This window comes from Bubalus kerabau, chromosome 20 (assembly GCF_029407905.1).
Source record: "Bubalus kerabau isolate K-KA32 ecotype Philippines breed swamp buffalo chromosome 20, PCC_UOA_SB_1v2, whole genome shotgun sequence".
NCBI classification, from domain to species: Eukaryota; Metazoa; Chordata; class Mammalia; order Artiodactyla; family Bovidae; genus Bubalus; species Bubalus kerabau.
The window spans coordinates 16,646,123-16,668,494 of NC_073643.1; the positions used below are offsets into that span (position 1 = coordinate 16,646,123).

At 46.6% G+C, this 22,372-nt stretch overlaps 2 protein-coding genes across 5 annotated transcripts in view; one reads left to right on the forward strand and one right to left on the reverse strand.

The window, feature by feature from the left end:
* The window catches only part of LOC129634824 (atypical chemokine receptor 2-like), a 139,858-nt gene that overhangs the window by 114,101 nt on the left and 3,385 nt on the right, over positions 1–22,372 (forward strand). Inside the window, exons 1-4 of one of the 4 annotated variants that reach the window (XR_008705925.1) lie at positions 13,459–13,640; positions 14,299–14,412; positions 16,438–17,015; positions 17,511–17,684. The gene's annotated coding sequence lies outside the window, so the exon portion shown is untranslated. Of the gene's footprint in view, positions 1–13,458; positions 13,641–14,298; positions 14,413–16,418; positions 17,016–17,510; positions 18,088–22,372 lie in introns of those variants that run through there. The other 3 variants (XR_008705924.1, XR_008705926.1, XR_008705927.1) reach the window with 3 other exon arrangements.
* On the reverse strand, positions 920–2,654 carry LOC129634823 (5-beta-cholestane-3-alpha,7-alpha-diol 12-alpha-hydroxylase). The gene has a single exon (XM_055557153.1). The coding sequence runs from the start codon at positions 2,417–2,419 to the stop codon at positions 920–922; it is 1,500 nt and encodes a 499-aa protein (XP_055413128.1). The 5' UTR covers positions 2,420–2,654.

Sequence of the window (22,372 nt, forward strand, 5' to 3'; positions counted from 1 at the left end):
GGGAGGGGGGGACAGATGCTGAGTTCTGTGTGGGCTGAACTGAATCAGAGGTGCTGTGAGACCGCTGTGGGGAGATTGGGGGTCTGGAGGTAGGAGAGAGCTCTGAGCTTAGCGATGGTTGTGGAAACCAAGTGAAGGGTTGAAATCACCCCAAGGTGGGGATGCAGAGGGGAGAGGAGGGCAGGGAGGAGGGACCTTGCATATCTCCTCCATGAAAGGCCACCCATTTCTAGAGCTGCTCTGTCCAATACAGAAGCCACACAGCTATTGAGCACTCAGTGTGAAGGGTTAAAAAGTACAGACCAGATTTTGGAGGGAAAAAGAAATGTAAAAATATTGCATTAATACTTTTGTATGACTCCTTGTTGAAATGCTAATATTTTAGATACATCAGGACAAGTAAAATACAGTAGAAAAATGAATTTCACCAGTTTCTTTTTACTTTTAAAAATATGTCAGCTAGGAGATGAAAAATTACACATGTGGCTTGCCTCATATGGCTATCGGATGACACTGTTCTAGGCCCTGAATCCCACAGGGTGAGTGTTGAGGAAAACAAGCAAAGCAGAGTGGGAGGGTGGAGACCAATGTTTGCAAGATGCTATATGACTCACTGTAACCGGTGTCTGTACTGCGTGAGATTTGTCGTGGCATGTATTATCCCCCAAACTGAGTTGCCCACAGTTATTTCCCCTTCCTTGGACTTCCTATGAGAGGCGAGTTATGCAGCTTCTGCTGTGAGAGATGCTGTTTTCAAGAGAGAAGTATCAGCCTGTGAGGTGATCAGAAGGATGCCAAAGAGCAGGGAGGACAAGCAGGACAGAGGAAGAGGGTGGTCTGGGGCTTTAGAGGGGTGGGTGAGAGGAGGCAGAGACCCAGGGGAGCACCCCCAGCCAGACTTCAGCCTCTTGGACAGAGCTCACTCCGCAGGCCGCAGGCGGTAGCGGAATTGCACCTCGTGGCTGGGCTGTGTGGTGCCAAAGCCCCAGCGCTGGGGGTCCACGGGTGGCACAGGTGTGTCAGGGTCCACCAACTCCAGGTCAAAGTTCATGACCATGAGCAGGATAAAGAGCTTCATCTCGTTGAGGGCCAAGAACCTCCCAGGGCAGATGGAGACACCCGAGCCCCACGGCATGGTATAGTGGCGGATCTTCTTGCCTGCCTTGTAGAAGTCTACTTTTCGGCTGCCACTGGGGGTGAGGAAGCGATCGTACCTGAAGGCGGTGGGCTCGGGGTGGATGTCGGGGTCCATGTGCACTGAGAGGTAAGGGAAGAGGGCCAGGATGTCTCCATTGCGGAGCAGGTACTCCTGCCCACTGGCCATCTGCAGGATCTGGTCATCGTTCACCACCCTGAGGAGGGTGGGCGAGGCCCTCAGCCGCAGTGTCTCTTCCATCACACTGTCCAGCACCGGCATGCGGTGCAGGGCACCGAACTTGAAGGACTGCTTAGCCTCCAGCCTGACCTCTCCCAGGAGCCGGGTGGCCTCCTCCCTCACAGCCCGCATGGCCTCTGGGTGCTTCAGGAGGAACAAGAGGGCCCAGAAAGAGGTCGGCCCTGTGTTACCCTGGGAGGCCCAGAGCATCATGAAGTTGAACTTGTCCTGCATGGCCGGGGAGACACCCTGCTCCCTCAGAAACTGAAGCATGTAGGTGATCCAGTTGCTTACGCCGTACTTCTCCAGGTTGTGTTCCACCGAGAGTTCCTTATGGAAGAGACGCTGGAGCCGGCCCACTTCCAGCCACTCCCAGGGCCCCAGCAGGGAATAAACAAAGCGGGGGAACAGGCGGTCATACTTGCGAAACTCCAGGAATAGCTCCTCTGCCTGCAGCAGGTCCTGCTGCTTGTCCTTTGTGTAGCCGAACAAGCTCAGGTAGCCAGCCTTGAACAAGATGTTGTAACAGAAGTGAAAGAGGCCATCCTCACGCCAGTGGTGGGTGTCCAGACTGGGGCCTGTGGGCCCCAGCATAACCAAGGACAGGGTGTCTAACATGACTTTGTTGAGCTCCTCCAAGCCTTCCCCCATGAGGTGCTTGGTGCTGGCTGAGTGTATCATCCTATAGTCTCCCTGCACAGAGCGGTATCCAAATACCTTTAGCACCAGTTTTTGAGCATACTCCACAAAGTCTAGCTTCCTCTGCACATCCTTGAGGATGGGGCCAAAAGACAGAGGGTCCATGACAAAGGTGAAGTACTGGCCCCCTAGCTGTACCGTGAATATGTCCCCATGTTTGGCCTGCATGTGCCTCAGAAATTCGAACATATTCTTCCGGAAAGCCATGGCATGGCCCAGCCAGGGCACGGGGCCCTTATCCAGAGGGGGCTCCTTGGGTCTTCGTTGCCGGAGCAGCCCCCGAAGGCACAGATATCCCACAATGGCCACTAGCAGGGCTCCCAGCGCCGGACCCCAGAGCACCATGGCTGATCTGTTCCAGGTTGAGCTCTGGATGTGCTCTTCTCTGGGTGCCAGAGGATTTGGGAGGACAAAGTAGGGACAGAAAGGTCTTCCTACCTGGACCTTGTCCTGTGGCTGCGAGTTGCTGTAAATAAAGCTGGTGAGACAGTACCCGAGAGCAAACCCTTTCCCTTGATTTTGTTAGGACCTAGTCATGTGAGAGGAGCAGGTGGGAGGGAGCTGGAAGAAGGCCAGAAGGAAGCCTCTTTCTATGGTCACAGCCCCCGCAAGAGCTTCAGGTTTTGTTCCAACCTTTCCTGACATAGCTCCAGCATTTTCTCTGCCAAGACTTCTTTGACCCAACCCTCGCCCTTGTGACTTACTGACCACTCACTCCTTTATTTACTCTTGACTTCATATATCCATTAATTTGCTAGTTCCTTCAACAGAAATGCACCAAGTACTTACTAAGTTTCACATCCACCTCTTCCTCATTATTTAAAAGACCCACAGACTCTCCCAAACAGAGGCTCCTTCAAACATAAGCTCAGACTTGAGTCTCTGAGTCTCTCGCCAACTGGCTTGTACACTTCTCTACCAAGAAATACAGAGTGTAAATCATGGAATTATGAAATGTCAGAGATGATAGGGACTTCAAACCAACTGCTTTACTTCACAAGAAGGATCTCGGTTCAGAGTGTAGCAGGGACTTTTTCTGACAGTGGCCCTGGCTTGGGTGAGGTGAGTTGACCATTTACTAGGGACCTTCAGTGACATGTCAGGCTAAGACCCTGTCAGCAGGCCCAAGAAGGAGAAAACTACTGTTGACTCTTAAGACTTTAGTTCAGCAGCCTAGCTCATTGTAGCAATATATGAGGTTCAGACTGAATTCAACCAGTTGTGACAACCCTCAAGTTACTCTTTAACTTCTGAAATGACCTGCAAACAGGGACTTTGTCTCTTCAGACAATCATACGATTTGTCTTGAGTGAGGTCCTGTGTTTAGCTCCTCCCACTAGGGAGCTGAAAATATCCACACTCAGCATCCACGAAGTCCTCTCTGGTTGCTCAGGGCAACCACAGCAAGTACTCCGCTCCAACAACTCTCCCCATCCTTAGGATATGGTCAGAAAGGGAATTCCCTGGTGGCCCACTGATTAGGACTCTGCTTTTACTTCTGTGGCCCGGGTTCAGTCCCTGGTCAGGGAACTAAGACCCCACAGGCTGAGGCTCTGCCAAAAAAAAGAAAAAGGTCAGAAACTGTGAGTCAAGTCCAAAGAGCTTAACTTTGTCCCTTAGCATTTTTAGTATTTTTTTGTATTTTGGGATTCGGGTTTTTTGTTGTTGTTGTTGTACCATTTGACTTGTGGGATCTGTTTCCCTACCAGGGATTAAACCTGTGCTGCTGTTTAATTGGGAGCTTGGAGTCTGAACAAATGGACCAACAGAGAAGTCCCTGTCCCTCAGTTTTTAATGGATGGCAGCCCCACCTGGCTTGTCAGCAGTAAAGAACCCACCCATAATGCAAGAGCTATGGGTTCAATTCCTGGGTCAGGAAGATCCCTTGGAGAAGGAAATGCCAAGCCACTCCAGGTTTCTTGCCTGGAAAAATGCCATGGACAGCCCATGGGGTCACAAAAGAGTCAGACACCACTTAGCAACTGTACAACAACAACCACCACTCTTACATTCATTCTTTCCTTCATTTATTCATTCATTCTCTCCTTCATTTATTCATTCATTCACTCACACCCACTCATCCATTCATTTCCTCCTTTCTTGGAACAGCCTTGTCTATCCATGTAACAGATACCTGCTGTGCACTTAAACCAGAAATTTTGCTGCAACCCTAAATGAGACAGACCTGGTCCCTGCCCTCTTGGAGTTTATGGCTTCCACTGAAGAAGCATATAATCACAATTGTGTTAAGTGCTACAAAGAAGGGCTGAACAGGAAGGAGGATGGGGAATCAGGGAGGTTGCACTGATCAGGATCATTAGTGGAGGACAACAAGATCAGGTAAATGTGTGCTGTGTGTAAGGATATAGGGGACATTCTTCTAAAGCAAGTGGCAGAGTCATCTCAAGAGGGCCAGTGTGGCCAGAGTGTTCAGAGCGGGAGGAGTCTCCAGCTCAGTGCGAATTTGAGCTCTGACCGATCACCGTTGCACTGAACTCTTCTCATGCCAGCAGGTCCAGCCACTCTTGTGTATGGGACCAGCCCACCAGGGCCACTGAAGGGTGGCCTGTCCCAGGGTATTGGCCCAGGCGCTGCCCTCCCAACCCTCTGGAGTGGCTAGGACCCAGCGGTCCAGAGTGTGCACTGCAAGCCTATGGCGAGTCTCAGCCTTACACAATCCGGCCGCAGCTGCGGGGCAGGGTGGGGGCGGCATCACAATGGATTTGCAGGGCAGTCCGGGAGCCTTGGAGTACAGAATGAAACAGGGCAAAGGCTAATCGAGTTTTGCCAAGAGAACGCAGTGGTCATAGCAAACACCCTCTTCCAACAACACAAGGGAAGACTCTACACATGGACATCACCTGATGGTTAATACCAAAATCAGATTGATTATATTTTTTGGAGTCAAAGATGGAGAAGCTGTATACATAAGTCAGCAAAAACAAGACCGGGAGGTGACTGTGGCTCAAATGATTTATTCCTTAGTGCCAAATTCAGACTTAAACTGAAGACAGTAGGGAAAACCACTAGACCATTCAGGTATGACCTAAATCAAATCCCTTACCACTATACAGTGAAAGTGAAAAATAGATTCAAGGAATTAGATCTGATAGAGTGCCTGAAGAACTATGGACAGAGGTTCGTGACATTGTACAGGAGGCAGTGATCAAGACCATCCCCAAAAAAGAAATGCAAAAGGCAAAATGGTTGTCTGAGGAGGCCTTACAAATAGCTGAGAAGAGAAGCGAAAGGCAAAGGAGAAAAGGAAAGATGCTAATGCTAATGCTAATGCTAAGTCGTGTCCGATTCTGTGCGACCCCATAGACGGCAGCCCACCAGGCTCCCCCGTCCCTGGGATTCTCCAGGCAAGAACACTGGAGTGGGTTGCCATTTCCTTCTCCAATGCATGAAAGTGAAAAGGGAAAGTGAAGTCGCTCAGTCGTGTCCGACTTTTAGTTGTATACCCATTTGAATGCAGAGTTCCAAAGGATAGCAAGGAGAGATAAGAAAGCCTTCCTCAGTGACCAATGCAAAGAAATAGAGGAAAACAATAGAGTGGGAAAGACTAGAGATCTCTTCAAGAAAATCAGAGATACCAAGGGAACATTTCATACAAAGATGGGCTCAATAAAGGACAGAAATGATATGGACCTAACAGAAGCAGAAGGTATTAAGAGGAGGTGGCAAGAAGATACAGAAGAACTATACAAAAAAGATCTTCATGACTCAGATAAGCATGATGATGTGATCACTCACCTAGAGCCAGACATCCTGGAATGTGAAGTCAAGTGGGCCTTAGAAAGCATCACTATGAACAAAGCTAGTGGAGGTGGTGGAATTCCAGTTGAGCTATTTCAAATCCTGAAAGATGATGCTATGAAAGTGCTGCACTCAATATGCCAGCAAATTTGGAAGACTCAGCAGTGGCCACAGGACTGGAAAAGGTCAGTTTTCATTCCAATCCCAAAGAAAGGCAATGCCAAAGAATGCTCAAACTACTGCACAATTGCACTCAATCTCACACACTAGCAAAGTAATGCTCAAAATTCTCCAAGCCAGACTTCAACAGTACATGAACTGTGAACTTCCAGGTGTTCAAGCTGGATTTAGAAAAGGCAGAGGAATCAGAGACCAAATTGCCTACATCTGCTGGATCATCAAAAAAGGAAGAGAGTTCCAGAAAAATATCTACTTCTGCGTTATTGACTATGCCAAAGCCTTTGACTGTGTAGATCACAATAAACTGTGGAAAATTCTGAAAGAGGTGGGAATACCAGACCACCTGACCTGCCTCCTGAGAAATCTGTATGCAGGTCAGGAAGCAACAGTTAGAACCAGACATGGAACAACAGACTGGTTCCAAATGGGGAAAGGAGTATGTCAAGGCTTTATATTGTCACCCTGCTTATTTAACTTATATGCAGAGTACATCATGAGAAATGCCGGTCTGGATGAAGCACCAGCTGGAATCAAGATTGCTGGGAGAAATATCAGTAACCTCAGATACACAGCACCCTTATGGCAGAAAGTGAAGAAGAACTAAAGAGCCTCTTGATGAAAGTGAAAGTGGAGAGTGAAAAAGTTGGCTTAAAGCTCAACATTCAGAAAACAAAGATCATGGCATCTGGTCCCATCACTTCATGGCAAATAGATGGGGAAACAGTAGAAACAGTGTCAGACTTTATTTTTTGGGGCTCCAAAATCACTGCAGATGGTGACTGCAGCCATGAAATTAAAAGATGCTTCCTCCTTGGAAGAAAAGTTATGACCAACCTAGACAGCATATTAAAAAGCAGGGACGTTAATTTGTCGACAAAGTCCATCTAGTCAAAGCTTTGGTTTTTCCAGTGGTCATGTATGGATGTGAGAGTTGGACTATAAAGAAAGCTGAGCGCCGCAGAATTGGTGCTTTTGAACTGTGGTGTTGGAGAAGACTCTTGAGAGTCCCTTGGACTGCAAGGAGATCCAACCAGTCCATCCTAAAGGAAATCAGTCCTGAATATCCATTGGAAGGACTGATGCTGAAGGTGAAACTCCCATACTTTGGCCACCTGATACGAAGAACTGACTCATTTGAAAAGACTCTGATCCTGGGAAAGACTGAGGGCAGGAGGAGAAGGGGAGAACAGAGGATGAGATGGTTGAATGGCATCACTGATTTAATGGGACATGTGTTTGAGTAGACTCCAGGAGTTGGTGATGGACAGGGAGGCCTGGTGTGCTGCAGTCCATGGGGTCGCAAAGAGTCGGACACGACTGAGCGACTAAACTGAACTGAACTGGGAGGATCAACGACCTGCAGAGGTGTCCTCTGGGCTCGCTAGAGGGACCTCGGGCCTAGGGGCTGGAAGGCCGATGACACATTTCCGCTGCCCTGCCCTGCGCTTAATGGCGACTTTAGGTCGGCGCTTTGGGGGTCCTCAGTCTGGAGGCACTCTATGGCAGTAAATCTGGGAGCTTGGGTCTCTGTCCTGTTCATGGCCCTCTGCTGGTCATGCCTTTTGCCACCATGACCGCTTACATTTTTACCATTTAAGATTTTTACCATTTTTATATTAAGAATTTACCATGAGCCAGGAATTAAGCGAAATGCTTAACATCTGTTATGCAGTCTAGTTCCCATGACCCACGTCATGGATCTCTAGAACCACCTTCACATGCAGAGAATTGCCTAGAAGAACTCAGAGGACTTGGCCTATAGTTTTACTCATAACTGAAATTTATTACAGTGGTGTATTAAAGATACATAGCCAAATCATCAGGGGAAAAGACAAACATGGAGTCTGCAAGAATCTATGTACAAGCTTCCTAATGCTTTCCTGATAGAAGGATTTACTAGAGAAATTATAAAATACCTTGAGGTGAATGAAAATGAAAACCAAAGTTTACGGCATATAGTGAAATTAGTACTCAGATGAAAAATTACAGATGTAATTAGATTTGGGCAATTATAGATAATTGTAGGGATTCCCTGGTAGCTCATCTGGTTAAGAATCCACCTGCAATGAAGGAGACCCCAGTTCAATTCCTGGGCCTGGGTCAGGAAGATTCCCCTGGAGAAGGGATAGGCTTCCCACTCTAGTATTCTTGGACTTCCCTGGTGGCTCAGCTGGTAAAAAATCCGCCTGCAATGCGGGAGACCTGGGCTTGCTCCCTGGGTCAGGAAGATCCCATGGAGAAGGGAAAGGCTGCCCCTTCCAGTATTCTGGCCTGGAGAATTCCATGGACTATATAATTCATGAGGTCACAAAGAGTAATCAAGAATTTACAAGGTGATAATTCTAATGTGGTCTTGGCATGGCCCACATGTCACAGGGTGGTAGATGGTCTTGGGTATTATACATTATATAAGAAAGGAACTTCTTAGCTACCTAGGGATGAGCTGTAGCATATAGTGTGAGAAGACGTGGGGAGGATTGGGTAAAAGGTGAAGTGATTGTTCCAGAGACTAGATGTAATGATTCTATGGCTGTGGAAGGAGAGAAACAATCCTAGTTTGTAAGGCAAAAACACCCTAGACTCTGGGAAGTCAGGAGCAGAGGCAGAGATAATTAATCTAGCTTAGCTTTTGTCTGTAGAATATCTGGCCAATTTAACCCAGGCTTTTACCACTACCCTCAATTTGACTGCTGGCCAGATCTTAGTTTAAAAGTTCTCAGAATCCTCCCAATAGCCACTGACTCCAGAAAGGAACAGCCTCATCAAAAAAACAGCAGAACAGAATTAACTTTCTAGACATTGACATAATTCCCTTTAGCTTTATGTTACTGTTGGAGTCTCTTGTACATTTTTCACAGATCACTGATTTTCTTAAATTCTCTAGCATGAATGATGATGGACAATTGTATTGCCCTGGATTTCTCACTGGCCAGTTTAGCTGAGGTATGTGCCATTGCCAGTTTTTCTTGCCCCACATGGATTAATGACACATTTAGTTCTGGATGTGGAGCTTCCCCATGGTCTTTCCTACAGTAAGCCTGGTTATACTACTGCAAGTCACAATCACCGTCACTCCTGTCCAGTGCTGCCTAAGACAAATGGAATATATTTGGCCCAATCCTCTTTCAGTAAAATGAATTAGAGTATCTGGTGACCTACGTGGTGACATGCTTCTGAGAATTCTTTATGTATTAGAAGTAAGGAGTTAGGAACTGCCCTGGTGGTCCAGTGGGTAAGTATCCATGCTTCCAATGCAGGGGGTGTGGGTCTGATCCCTGGTCAGGGAACTAAAATTGCACACGTTGCATGGCAAAAAGTTAGGAGGTAAAGTTGTAGGAGAATTGCCTCTACCATGGTGCTCTGGCAGTTTCACTCATATCTATTGGTTTGGCCAATATATAGGCCATGCAGGCAAAGCCTTGAACTATAGCTAATCTGAGTCTTGGCAGACCACCTTGTGATCCTTCCAGAACAAAAGAGGATCTTTACAAGCTTTTCAGGCCATCTCCCATTTCTGTCCCTGTCCCTGTGGGAGGCTGTTATGAGACAGTTTCTCATTGCCTCCCAGATTCTGATAAGTAATGAGACTTTCTCTCCCACTCTTCTCTGGTTTAACTTCAGACTATAACACTGTAATTTCCAGTAGTCATGTACAGTTGTGAGAGCTGAACCATAAAGAAGGCAGAGCGCTGAAGAATTGATGCTTTTGAACTGTGGTGCTGGAGAAGCCTCTTGAGAGTCCCTTGACTAGCAAAGAGATCAATCCAGTCAATCCTAAAGGAAATCAACCCCGAAAACTTATTGGAAGTTCTGATGCTGAAGCTCCAATACTTTGGCCACCTGATATGAACAGCTGATTCATTAGAAAAGACCCTGATGCTGGGAAGGACTGAAGGCAGAGGGAGAAGATGGTGACAGAGGATGAGATGGTTGAATGGCATCAATGGACATGAACTTGGGCAAACTCCAGGAGATGGTCGGGGACAGGGAGGCCTGGAGTGCTGCAGTTCATGGGGGTTGCGAAGAGTCAGACATAACTTGGCGACTGAACAATAACAATATAACACTGTTTAGCTGCAGCCTAAAATTGACTCCTCAGCAAGCGTGTATCCCACAACCCATGTTGCGGTCATCCAGCCCCCTTTTGTTTTCATGTCATTGTTTTTGGTGTGTGGGACAAGGACCTGGGGGATTGGGATGTTTGCCTACTCTTCCTTTTGCTGTTTTTGTAATTAATACATTATATGAATCTCAGAATGACAGACTATCTTTACTGGCCAAATCAATTAGGACTTGGCCTTGACCTTGCCTGCTGCCATGTGTTTGACAGAAGAATAATAGAGTAAAAATATGGGATTAAATGTGATAGACTCTTCCTTGCCTCTTTAATTTTCTAAAAAAAAATATAAACCAAACACTGATCATAGCCATAGATACCTCTTTTCAGGTGGACCATAACTTGGTAAATCAGGTATTTGAGGGCTCCTTATTCTGAGCTACGACTCCCACAATTGTTTTGTCACCAGTTCAGTTTTCTCCAGCTGATCCTGAGGAAAATCATGGGGTTAACATATATCAAATTGTTGTATGCTCACCCTTCATAGTGATCTTCCCCAAGTTAAGAGTCTTTGCTTCTTTCTCAGTACCTGCAGACTATCAGCTATTGTCTTTTATGAGTTACTCCAGTATTCTCTTAGAAACCAATCAACCAACCAACGAACCAATAAACCTGGGAGTTCATATGAGGGCTTCTTTGTAACTTTCTGTAGGTATGGTATCTGTAAGCTCCAGTCCCTGAGGTACCGGAACCTGATTTTGAATTCCTGTGAAGCAGGTATCTTCCTACTTTGTTCACTCTAGAGACTGAATATACACATGGACAATGGCCAGACCATATAGAAAAATAGAACTCTGACTCTCAATCTGCAGCAGCCTGTCCAGAAAACCAATGCACTATTAGCAATAATCAATCCAAGAGGTCAAACTACTGTCTGTAGCAATCGGCCCAGGAAGCCAAAGTAACCCCTGTAGTAATCATCCCTAAATAGCCCGAGTCTGAATAATGCCTCCCAACCAATCACATAAGATGCTTTGCTTCTAGTAAGGCCTTATACTTAGAATCTTTAATCAGCACATACTTGAAGCCTTCCTTTCTTCCTGCTATCAAACTTTCCACTTCTCTGCCAAATGCAAGTATGGCGGCTGATCTCTGAATAAATAGCCATTGCTTGTTCTCATCTCTGAGATTTTCCTTTATTTCCACCACTTTCTTTAAAAGCTTATCTTCCTGGCATACTCTGTGACTGTAGGTAGGTCATTTCCTCTTTTGGGGCATTACTTCAACTGAAAAACTGGCTCAACATGTAATCATCCTTTTATTCAACAGACATTCTATGGCACTTGAAGAAATTGGGTCCTAAGAAGTGCTAGATTTGGGGCAGATATTAGAGACACAAAGGTGAGCATATCCAGGACACAGTAGGATATGTGAACAGGCCTAATCAAGGAAGTGTGGACTATCTTGTATCAGCATCTATCCTGCAAAGGTGCAACAAGGTGGAGAAGTGGGAAGAAAAGGGCCAGGGAAGAATTCTACAGCATCAGTGTCTCTGGGAGAGCTGGGCCCCTCTCCTCTCCTACTGCTCACGGCAGAGGACCACAGAGTCGCGGAGCCCTCCACCATCCTAGAGAAGCCGGAATGGCAGGAGTGCGCCAGCCTCCACCTCTTGCGTGAAGCAATCTGGCCAACACAGAACGTGGAGAGCTGCACGTGGGGCTGGCAGGGGCGTGAGGCCTGCGTCTTTCCAGGTCCGCTCCTGGGCCGATGGCTGGTATGTCAGCCCCGAGCGGTTCTGGAGCCTTCTTCCCAGACACCTGGCCACCCCCGGTCTGACCCAGCAAGCGGCCGGTGGCCCTGGGAAGTGGGGCCCGTTTCAGCCCAGTGCTCAACCTGCTGCCAGGACAGCCCACGTTGTCAAAGGTGAGCCGATGCCAGGAAGCTGGCTATAGGCCCAGATGAGGGGCGGAAAGCAGGCAGTGCGGTGACGAGGAAATTGGGATACAGTCCTGAGTGGAGGGACCCGAGGAACAGGCAGGGACAGAGTGGATGCGGCATCCCCCAGGCATGTGGCGGCAGGGGAAGCAGATGCACAGGCCTGAGCCAATGCTGGGGTAGAGGTGTCCACAGACCGCTGTGCGCGGCGATGAACCGCCAGAACTTCCACGACTGGTTTTACAGAGCTGGTTTTGTTTGAGGTGGGTCTTGAGATGAACGGGCTTCCCTGGTGGCTCAGATGGTAAAGAATCTGCCTGCAGTGTAGGAGACCTGAGTTTGATCCCTGGGTTGGGAAGATACCCTGGAGTAGGGAATGGCTGCCCGCCCACTCCAGTATTCTTGCCTGGAAAATCCCCATGGACTGAGGAGCCTGGTGGGCTACAGTCCATAGGGTGACAAAGAATCGGACATGGCTAAGCCACTAACACTTTGACTTAACACTTTTAGATGAACACGAGGGAGGATCTGGATCTTCAGGCAGGGTTGGGGGCTAGGGGCTGCAGGTCTAAGGGCACAGAGCTGGACAAGGAAAAAGTTTGGGTTCAGAACCGAATGGTGACAGGATTGGGCCTGAGGGTGGTCATGCAGGAGAGGACCCTTGGGAAGTCAGCTGGGTCCCTGAATGGTGACTGGAATTGTCTGCATGGCAGAGGACTTGGACTTTTTTGGGTAGGCAAAGGTGAGCCAGCCGAAGTCTTTGAGTGTGTTAGGGAGTGTATCGGCTGGGAATGTGCAGGGAGTAGTCACAGTTGGGCTTTGCCCTTTTGAGTCGAGCCTCTCCAGCAGCCTGAGTGTCTGAGGTGTCCCTAGCTGCCTCTTTGGCTGCTGGAAGTGACTGGGAGGGAGGGAAGAGCAAGAGTCCCACGCGGAGCAGCAGGGCTGGCAGGAGTGAGGGTGGGAGGCAGTGTGTATGGCAGGCGAGAGCAGAGAGCCAGGCGGGCCTAAGTTCTGTCTCAGAACTCTGTAAACTGGGGAGAGTTAATCTCTGAGCCTCAGGTTCTCTTCCATAAAATGGATCTGATACCCTCCTCACAGGCCGTGAGACATACTCAAAGTAGTATTTGTATAGTGCTTGGCACAGGCTCGATCAGTGGTGGTTGCTCTTGTTATCAAGGATTGGTGACATCTGAAGGAACAGGACACGTGGTGGAGAAAGGATGGCTCCCAGAGCTCATGTGGGAATGAAAAGGGAAAACTTGCAGAGGCTCATGAAGAAGAGGAGAGAATGTTTGCCAAAGTGAAAATGAAGAGACGTGAGAAGATTGGTGGCTGACCCCTTGTATCTTTATAAGTAGGGGGCAAAAATCTGCTGAGAGTTTCCTTCAACATTCAGAATCCAGAAACTCAGTGGGCATCCTCTCCAGTACCTCTTAGTGCCTCGTCTACCCTGACTCCAGGCCCGGGTCTTCGGACTGTCCTATGGCATATAAACACATGTTGTTTCAAGAGTCAGTGACCCTTGAGGATGTGGTCGTCTACTTCTCTGAGAATGAATGGACCACCTGGCTTCTATTCAGAGGGCCCTGTACAGGGAGGTGATGCTGGAGAATTATGGGGCTGTGGCTTCCCTGGGTAAGGATCTTTCCCTTCGGACTCTGCCTCAACCCTTTGGGATTTCTTGGCTCCTTCTTCCTCAAAAGCTCAGTAGTCTTTGGTAACTAACCCTCAGCTGAGTGGCACCTTCAGGCTCCTGGACTCTTAATGACACAATCTTAGTGGTAGCTGCGAAGCAGGAAGTCCTGGCATCCATTTGGGTCTCATATAGGACATCCCTACTCCCGACTGAGAGCCTCTGACCTTCTAACCCATGTGCTGTGGGTACAACAGACGAAGAGACGATTCCTGATACCTCTCTGAATCCTCAGTTCCCCAGCACCTCAGTTTGGGAGACGCAGCCCAATAGCAAGCATCCTCATACAGACATCTGGACTAGAGAGCTCTAGAGAGGGAGTGCCCAAGAAAGCCCAGTTTCTCGATGAGGGAAGTCATCTCTTTGCTGACTCACGCTGTTGTCGAGCATCCCTTCCTCTCTGCTTCCTGACCTTTGTGAGCTTCCGGGCCCCTCTCACCTGAGTACCCTTGCCCCTTTCCCTGGATTTTCTTTTCTTGTTCCCCCTAGTAATTTCCCTTCTTTCCCCTCCCACCCCTGAAGATAGGCCTGGGAGGAGCCCTGGGGTTGCTCTGTGTCACCCTGCTTACCTGCCTGTCCCGATTCCTTCCCAATGGGCAGCGTGTCCATTTCCTACACCGGCTCTGATTTTCCAGCTGGAGTGAGGGGGAACACCCTGGAGCTTGGCTTCTCCGGAAGGTCTGAATGGAGAGAGCCCAAGGGGCATCTTCCTAGGTGAGTGAGGACACGTGCCAGTCATCTGAGCAGTTCCCTTGTCTTGATCTTTAAGTTGTCCTAGGTATGTGTTCTCTTAACCTACTGCTATAGACGCCGGTGGGATCCCTTGTTTTCCTCTGTGTTCCCATGGTTTTCCGTCTTCTTGAGTCCTTGCTTCATTCATCCTGGCTCCTCTCTGTGCCATCTGCATACATCTGATCACCATTTATCTTCACTCCCTGACTACTTTTCTGTTTGCTTTCTGATCTGAGGTGCCCCCCCCTTTTTTTTTTAACTATCCTGGCTGCTTATAATCTTCCAGCAGAAGATTCTGACTGCCCTTTGAGGGTATCATGGCCATTTTTATCATTAGAAATCAAGCAGTCTAAATAAGCCTGAGCCAGATAGTTCCTGTTCCTCAGGGATTTCTGGCAGGAAAGCCCTGGCATTTGTCTAGGCCCAACACAGGGCTTCCCTGCTCCTGATTTCCTACTAAGAACTATGTCCTTTTATTGCCTCCCGGGGCCCGCTTCATCTTTTTCCCACAGAAGCTGTTCCGTGGACACAGTGTGACTTGAGCTGTGCTCTCCAATTTCCCATTCTCACAGTTCCTTGCTGTGTCTGAAAGTCTTTCCATGTTAGGAGACCCTTGATTGCAAGTAATAGCCCAGTTCAAACTGGGTTAAATAATAAAGAGGAATTTATTGTTTTGTGTAATTGGAAAGTCCATAGATTTTGATCAGAATTTCAGTCTCTGCTCGTCTGTCTCCTCATATGTTAGTTTGTCTCCAGTCTGGCTCCTCTCAGGGCTGTAATGTGATTGGTAGTTGTAACCAGCACTGTGCTTCTTCGCACCCAGGGGGAGGAACAAGGCAGGCCTTCCTTAGGCTTTAACCATGGTGAGTCACAGTCCACATGTTGCTCTACTCACCATCTTAAGTCTTATGCTGGCTCTAAATTGGTCCCATAGCCAGGGGGAAGCTGTGCATTGATTGACTTGGCCTGGATTGCTGGTCTCTGAACGGGTCTCATGTAGTGACTTGGATGGGAGAACTTACTTGGCTTATCTCAGTGGGGGCCTATGCTAGAAGCTGGAGTTGGGATTACTCCCACCCAAAGGACCTGGCTACTCCCTAGTCGGGGAGGGGGAGGAGAATGGATGCAGGGAGGGAACCGCACTGTACTCTAGATTCTCTCAGGATCTCAGTACCTACTCGCCACCACTCAAGGGAATTTCCCATCTCTGCTTTAGACAGAAAGCTAACAGCGAGGTTTTTCCTTGAGCAAAACCTGATCTCCCTGACCTGCAGCAGCCCTTCCTGGAGCTCATGTTCCTACTCAGTTCCCCTTTGAAATTGTAGAATTGGTCTACAGTTCTCCAGGCTTGGATGGGAGTTACAAAGAAACAGAGCTTAACTAACTCTGAAGAATTTATTAGAGTGGACCTTTGTAAATATGTGCTTTACATATTTTTATCACCAGAGTTTTATCCTTAGGTGTTTATCATTAGAGTTAGAAGTGACTTCTGGAAATGGCTGAGTGAGGCTATGAGGCCATTTTATGGGTGCCATAGAGAGACTCATTGTTGACCCTTATAAAAAGAGAAGGCTATGATGGATAGGAAGGAAGGGAAGTAAGAGATGGTGATTTCCCAACGCAACCTCAGGAGCAGCTCTTTGAAATTCTATCCTGTCAGGATAGTTTTCTATATGAACTGGCTTTCAGCTCCTAGGGGCAGGTACAGAGACGTTAGTCTTTCCTATTTCTTCTTGACGTTTTAAAATGAGTGACAAGTTTTTGTATTTTGGTGAACTGATGGAATCCCAACTTCCCTGAACCTCTCTTTCCTGTCCTTTATATTCTTACTCCTCTCAAATTTCAGGTCATCTGTGTTACCAGTCTTTCCCCCAACCTTCATTCTCCCCTCCTGCTTAGACACTGGGGTGGCACTTGAAAAAAATTGACATATTAATACAGCTTGATGACTTTAGTCGCTCTGTCATGGGTACTGATGACATTTGCAGCTCTGTTTTCTCCTTTCAGAGGGTGTTGAAGAGTGAGAAAGAACATTTTATCCTGAAGGAGAACATTCACGAGCAGGCACAGGACCACATGTTGCTATTGAGTGGACCCCAGTTCTGTGGCTCCCAGGAATTCTGGTTTGGAAAAACCTGTGAAGAGGAGAAAAGCACTGTAGGGAGATGGCCTGACTACCCTAAATAGGGCAAGTGTGGAGAACACTACACGTGACATCACGGCAGTGATTGTCAAAGATGAGATAATCTTAGTAGAAGAGCGTTCAGAGGATGCCGATGTTAACACCCACCTTGTACATCAGGAAAGCCTCAGTGGAGAGGCGTTCTATGTACGTGAAGAATGTGGCAAGTGTTTTGATCAAAAGGAAGACTTTGATCAACATCAGAGAGTTCATAATGGACAGAAGGTCTATGGATGTAAGGAATGTAGGAAGAATTTCAGTTTTAGATCACTTTGCATTGTACATCAGAGGATTCACACTGGGACGAAACCATGCCTATGTCAAGAATGTGCTAAAGCCTTCGGTTGGAAGTCAAACCTGATTCAGCACCGGAGAATTCACACCAGAGAGAAACCCTTTGAGTGTAAGGAATGTGGGAAGGGCTTTAGTCAGAACACAAGCCATACACAATGTCAGGTATATGGCTTCTCCATACCAGGGAGAAGCCATATACCTGTAAGAGATGTGGGGATAGTTTTACTTGGAATGCAGTCCTTCTTCAACTTCAGAGAATTCACACTAGGGAGAAACTTTATGAATGTAAGGGCTTTAAGAAAGGCTTCATGTGGAACTTGGGTCTCGCTCGGCACCCCTGGGTCCACACTGGAGAGAAGCCTCGTGAATGTATTGACTGTGAGGAAAGCTTTATTTGCGAGGCACATCTCACTTATTATCAGAGAATCCATACTGGGGAAAGACCCTAGACATGTAACAACTGTGGGGAAGCCTTCACTTAGAATTCTGTTTTGATTATGTATCAGAGGTGCTGTGCTGGAGAGAAACCCTATAACCGTTCGACTTCTCACCTTCTTGAACAATAGAGAATGCATAATGGTGATATTTGTTTCTAATTCTTAAGCTACAGGAACCTCAACCACAAGATGAAATGATGGCCCACAGCTTGCTGGACTGCAACATCCAGTATTATCTCGCCCCTTCTGAGTGAATACCCTGTACTCTGGCAAGACTGGTTTCCCTGTTCAGCCATATTCACACCAGGCAATGTTTAGTTGAGCCACCTACTCTGTGTCAGGTACTGTGCTAACTGTTTTACATACATTCCTTCAGTTCAGTTCAGTCGATCAGTCGTGTCCGACTCTTTGTGACCCCATGAATCGCAGCACGCCAGGCCTCCCTGTCCATCACCTACTCCCAGAGTTCACCCAGACTCATGTCCATCAAGTCAGTGATGCCATCCAGCCATCTCATCCTCTGTTGTCCCCTTCTCCTCCTGCACCCAATCCCTCCCAGCATCAGAGTCTTTTCCAATGAGTCAACTCTTCACATGAGGTGGCCAAAGTACTGGAGTTTCAGCTTTCGCATCATTCCTTCCAAAGAAATCCCAGGGCTGATCTTCTTCAGAATGGACTGGTTGGATCTCCTTGCAGTCCAAGGGACTCTCAAGAGTCTTCTCCAACACCACAGTTCAAAAGCATCAATTCTTTGGCACTCAACCTTCTTCACAGTCCAACTCTCACATCCATACATGACCACAGGAAAAACCATAGCCTTGACTAGACGGACCTTTGTTGACAAAGTAATGTCTCTGCTTTTGAATATGCTATCTAGGTTGGTCATAACTTTCCTTCCAAGAAGTAAGCGTCTTTTAATTTCATGGCTGCAGTCACCATCTGCAGTGATTTTGGAGCCCAATAAAATAAAGTCTGACACTGTTTCCACTGTTTGTTTCCCCATCTATTTCCCATGAAGTGATGGGACCGGATGCCATGACCTTCGTTTTCTGAATGTTGAGCTTTAAGCCAACTTTTTCACTCTCCACTTTCACTGTCATCAAGAGGCTTTTTAGTTCCTCTTCACTTTCTGCCATAAGGGTGGTGTCATCTGCATATCTGAGGTTATTGATATTTCTCCTGGCAATCTTGATTCCAGCTTGTGTTTCTTCCAGCCCAGTGTTTCTCATGATGTACTCTGCATAAGTTAAATAAGCAGGGTGACAATATACAGCCTTGATGTACTCCTTTTCCTATTTGGAACCAGTCTGTTGTTCCATGTCCAGTTCCAACTGTTGCTTCCTGACCTGCATACAAATTTCTCAAGAGGCAGATCAGGTGGTCTGGTATTCCCATCTCTCAGAATTTTCCACAGTTTATTGTGATCCACACAGTCAAAGGCTTTGGCATAGTCAATAAAGCAGACATAGATGTTTTTCTGGAACTCTCTTGCTTTTTCCATGATCCAGTGGATGTTGGCAATTTGATCTCTGGTTCCTCTGCCTTTTCTAAAACCAGCTTGAACATCAGGTAGTTCACGGTTCACATATTGCTGAAGCCTGGCTTGGAGAATTTTGAGCATTACTTTACTAGTGTGTTTTTTTTTAATCCTGTAATGTAGGTATTCTTATTCTCATTTTATACATGAGAAATATGAGGTTGAAAGAGGTTATAATACTCGAGTCCAGTCAGCTAGTAAACTCTAGAGTTGAGATTGGAACCAGGCCCAGTTGACTCTACTGTTCTTTGCGCACATTTCTACTCTTGCCTGTTTTTACTTCTAAAGTTTCCCTGGGCTAAAAGGCTCCCTTCCTCATCCAAGACCCAGCTCCTTCTGTTGAACAGACCTCTTTTCCTCTTCTAATGGTAGTCAGTACCACCCAAGTTGGTACTTAATTATGTGCTGTCTTATATTTTTCTAATAGTCTCATGCCTGTTAGTCCAGCTATAAACGGCTCTCTGGAGCATGGCATTTCTTTCTGTTTTTCAAATTTTGAAGCATATTTATTTTTGACTAGATATAATATGCTCATGATAAAAAAAAATTGAAATGGTTCAAACGTTCCTTGTCATTCCTGTCTCTCAGTCCTCCTCAGAGATAATACATTATTTCTGTGTCTTTCTGGGTACACACACACAAAGTAATTATTAATACTGCTTTCTGTAAGTCTACCCCACTTAAAACTATTTGATATGAGGATATTGCTGTTACATTGCCAACTCCAGGACCTTCTCTTCCTCAGAAGTTGTGAGCCTCCTTGAGACCACGGAGGTGACTTAAGGGGAGCAGTGGGGATGGTCGGGGCTCTGCAGTCTTGGGAGACCTGATTGCCCTTGGATTATGAGAGAGTACTCTGGGGAAATGTAAATAAAGTGGATTTTTTTTTTTTTTCATAAAAATGTGTATAGTTACAACCCCTGTCACTGCACACTCTCCTAATTCTCTCCTTGTCTGTCCCCTTCTCATTGCCATCATACCCACAACCTGAGGTCAGCTGTGGGGCCACCTAAAGGAGGGAGAAAAGGTCACTCTCTGATGAGGGCTCGCACTCTGTTGGGTATCCTCAGTGTCAGCAGTGGAAATATAATCAAGTGTCTTGGCATCAGGGTCACAAATGCCCTGCAGAGGTCCAGGATCAAAGACGAATGCTAGGAATGCTTAGATTCTCTGCAACAAGTAAGGGGTCAGTGAAGGATTCCAGAATTAACTGTGCTTGATATCGAGTCTATAAAGTAAGATGATATTTTAAAAAGGTGTTAAAATATTAACTGTGAAGAAATGCAGGATATTAATGAATGGCATGAACCATCTTAAAAGATCAGATAACCAAAGGCCCGATTCAGAGACGCAGAACGCTGGCCAACACAGATGAAACATCCATTCCAGATTCTCCACCTTTAGAGCCATTCTCCAGACTGCAGTTTGCCCCACTGCTATTTAGAATCCCACTTTTATAAACTCCCAACCAGTGAATAGAATTTGTTGAAGGAGCAAGGAAGAGAAGCCAGAGGCCTGCTTGGACGAGACTTCTGCTTTCTGAAAAGCACAAACATACTGATAACTCCAGAACTTGGCCCAACATTGTCCAGCTAGAGAACCTCTAATAAGCAGTAAACATTTTGTTTTGTACTACACAGAACCAGGAAATGGAAATGGGTAACCTGAACAAGTGTTTTGGGCAAGTTGTTTATTAAGCAAATATTACCGAGCAACTGCCTGTATGCAAACCACCATGTCAGGTCCTGCCAAGGAATGAGAAGTCAGACCTGTGCCCTGCCTTCCTGAAATATTAATGTAGTGAGGATTAAAGGGACCAACCGAGAAAAATCAAGTGAACCAAATCATTAAAGGTTGCTAAGTGCTATGAAGAGAATGAACAAGATCAGAAAGGGGGGCCCTCTTTCTAAAGATGCTCACAGAAGGCCTGTTCTAAGAGTAACATCAGTGCTAAGAGTTGAAGGATGAGAAAGAGCCTCTTATATCAAGAACAGGAAGAATGGAGAGAGGGAAGAGCTGTGCAGACTACCTGATGTGTGAAGAGTTTGCCATGTCCAAGAAGACAAGATTTTAGCAAAATGATCAGGGCATGTGTGGCACCAGTTGGGACTGTAGAGATCGATGGGCCAGATCATTCGATTTCTCCTAAGTGAGAAGAGGCCACTGAAGGGTGTTCAGTGCAGAAGTGACATGTTTGATTCTTATTATAAGATGATGGTGAACTTCTGGCTACTAAGAGAAAAGGGGACCAAAGTGGAAGTAGAGAGCATGTTGGAGACTGCCAGCAGCCCAAGTTGGAGATGATGGTGGCCTGGAGAGGGTGCTGATAATGGAAATGAAGAGAAAGTGGATTGAAGATATATTTTGGAAAGAAAAATCAGTGAACTGCTAATGGATTAGATGCAAGGATAATGGATAGGGAGGAGTCATTGAATAGCTGAGTTAGTGTTGCCATTTACTGGAATGAGAATAGGTCTGGGGATGGAAAAATCTAAAACTCTATTTAATGTTAACATTTGCACTATGTGTGAGATGTGCAATTAGAAATTTCAAATAAATGGTTTTATATGTGGACTGAAGCTCTGGATGGTCATACCTCAGTTCAGTTCAGTCGCTCAGTCGTGTCCGACTCTTTGCGACCCCATGGACTGCAGCACGCTGGGCCTCCCTGTCCATCACCAACTCCTGGAGTGTAATCAAACTCATGTCCATTGAGTTGGTGATGCCATCCAACCATCCATCCTCTGTCATCCCCTTCTCCTCTTACCTTCAATCTTTCCTAACAACAGGGTCTTTTCAAATGAGTCAATTCTTCGCATCAGCTGGCCAAAGTATTGGAGTTTCAGCTTCAGCATCAGTCCTTCCAATGAACACCCAGAACTGATCTCCTTTAGGATGGACTGTTTGGACCTCCTTGCAGTCCAAGGGACTCTCAAGAGTCTTCTCCAACACCACAGTTCAAAAGCATCAATTCTTTGGTGCTCAGCTTTCTTCATAGTCCAACTCTCACATCCATACATGACTACTGGGAAAACCATAGCCTTGACTAGATGGACCTTTGTTGACAAAGTAATGTCTCTGCTTTTTAATATGCTTTCTAGGTTGGTCATAGCTTTTCTTCCAAGGAGTAAGGGTCTTTTTATTTCATGGCTGCAGTCACCATCTGCAGTGATTTTGAAGCCCCCTAGAATAAGGTCTGTCACTGTTTCTACTGTTTCCCCATCTATTTGCCATGAAGTGATGGTGATACCTGGAGCTGTGCATTTGGGAGTGGTCAAAGGAGCAGAAGGTATTTAAAGCTGTGGGAAGAAATGAATGACATCTCCTAGAGCTGCACTATTTAATACTGTAGCCACTAGCTACATATAGGTATTAAATTAAAATTTTAGGTCCTTAGGCACAACAGCCAGGTTTCCAGCACACAGAAACTATATGTGGCAGTTGGCTACCTTATTAGATGGTGTAGGTGTAAAACGTTTTCATTATTGCAGA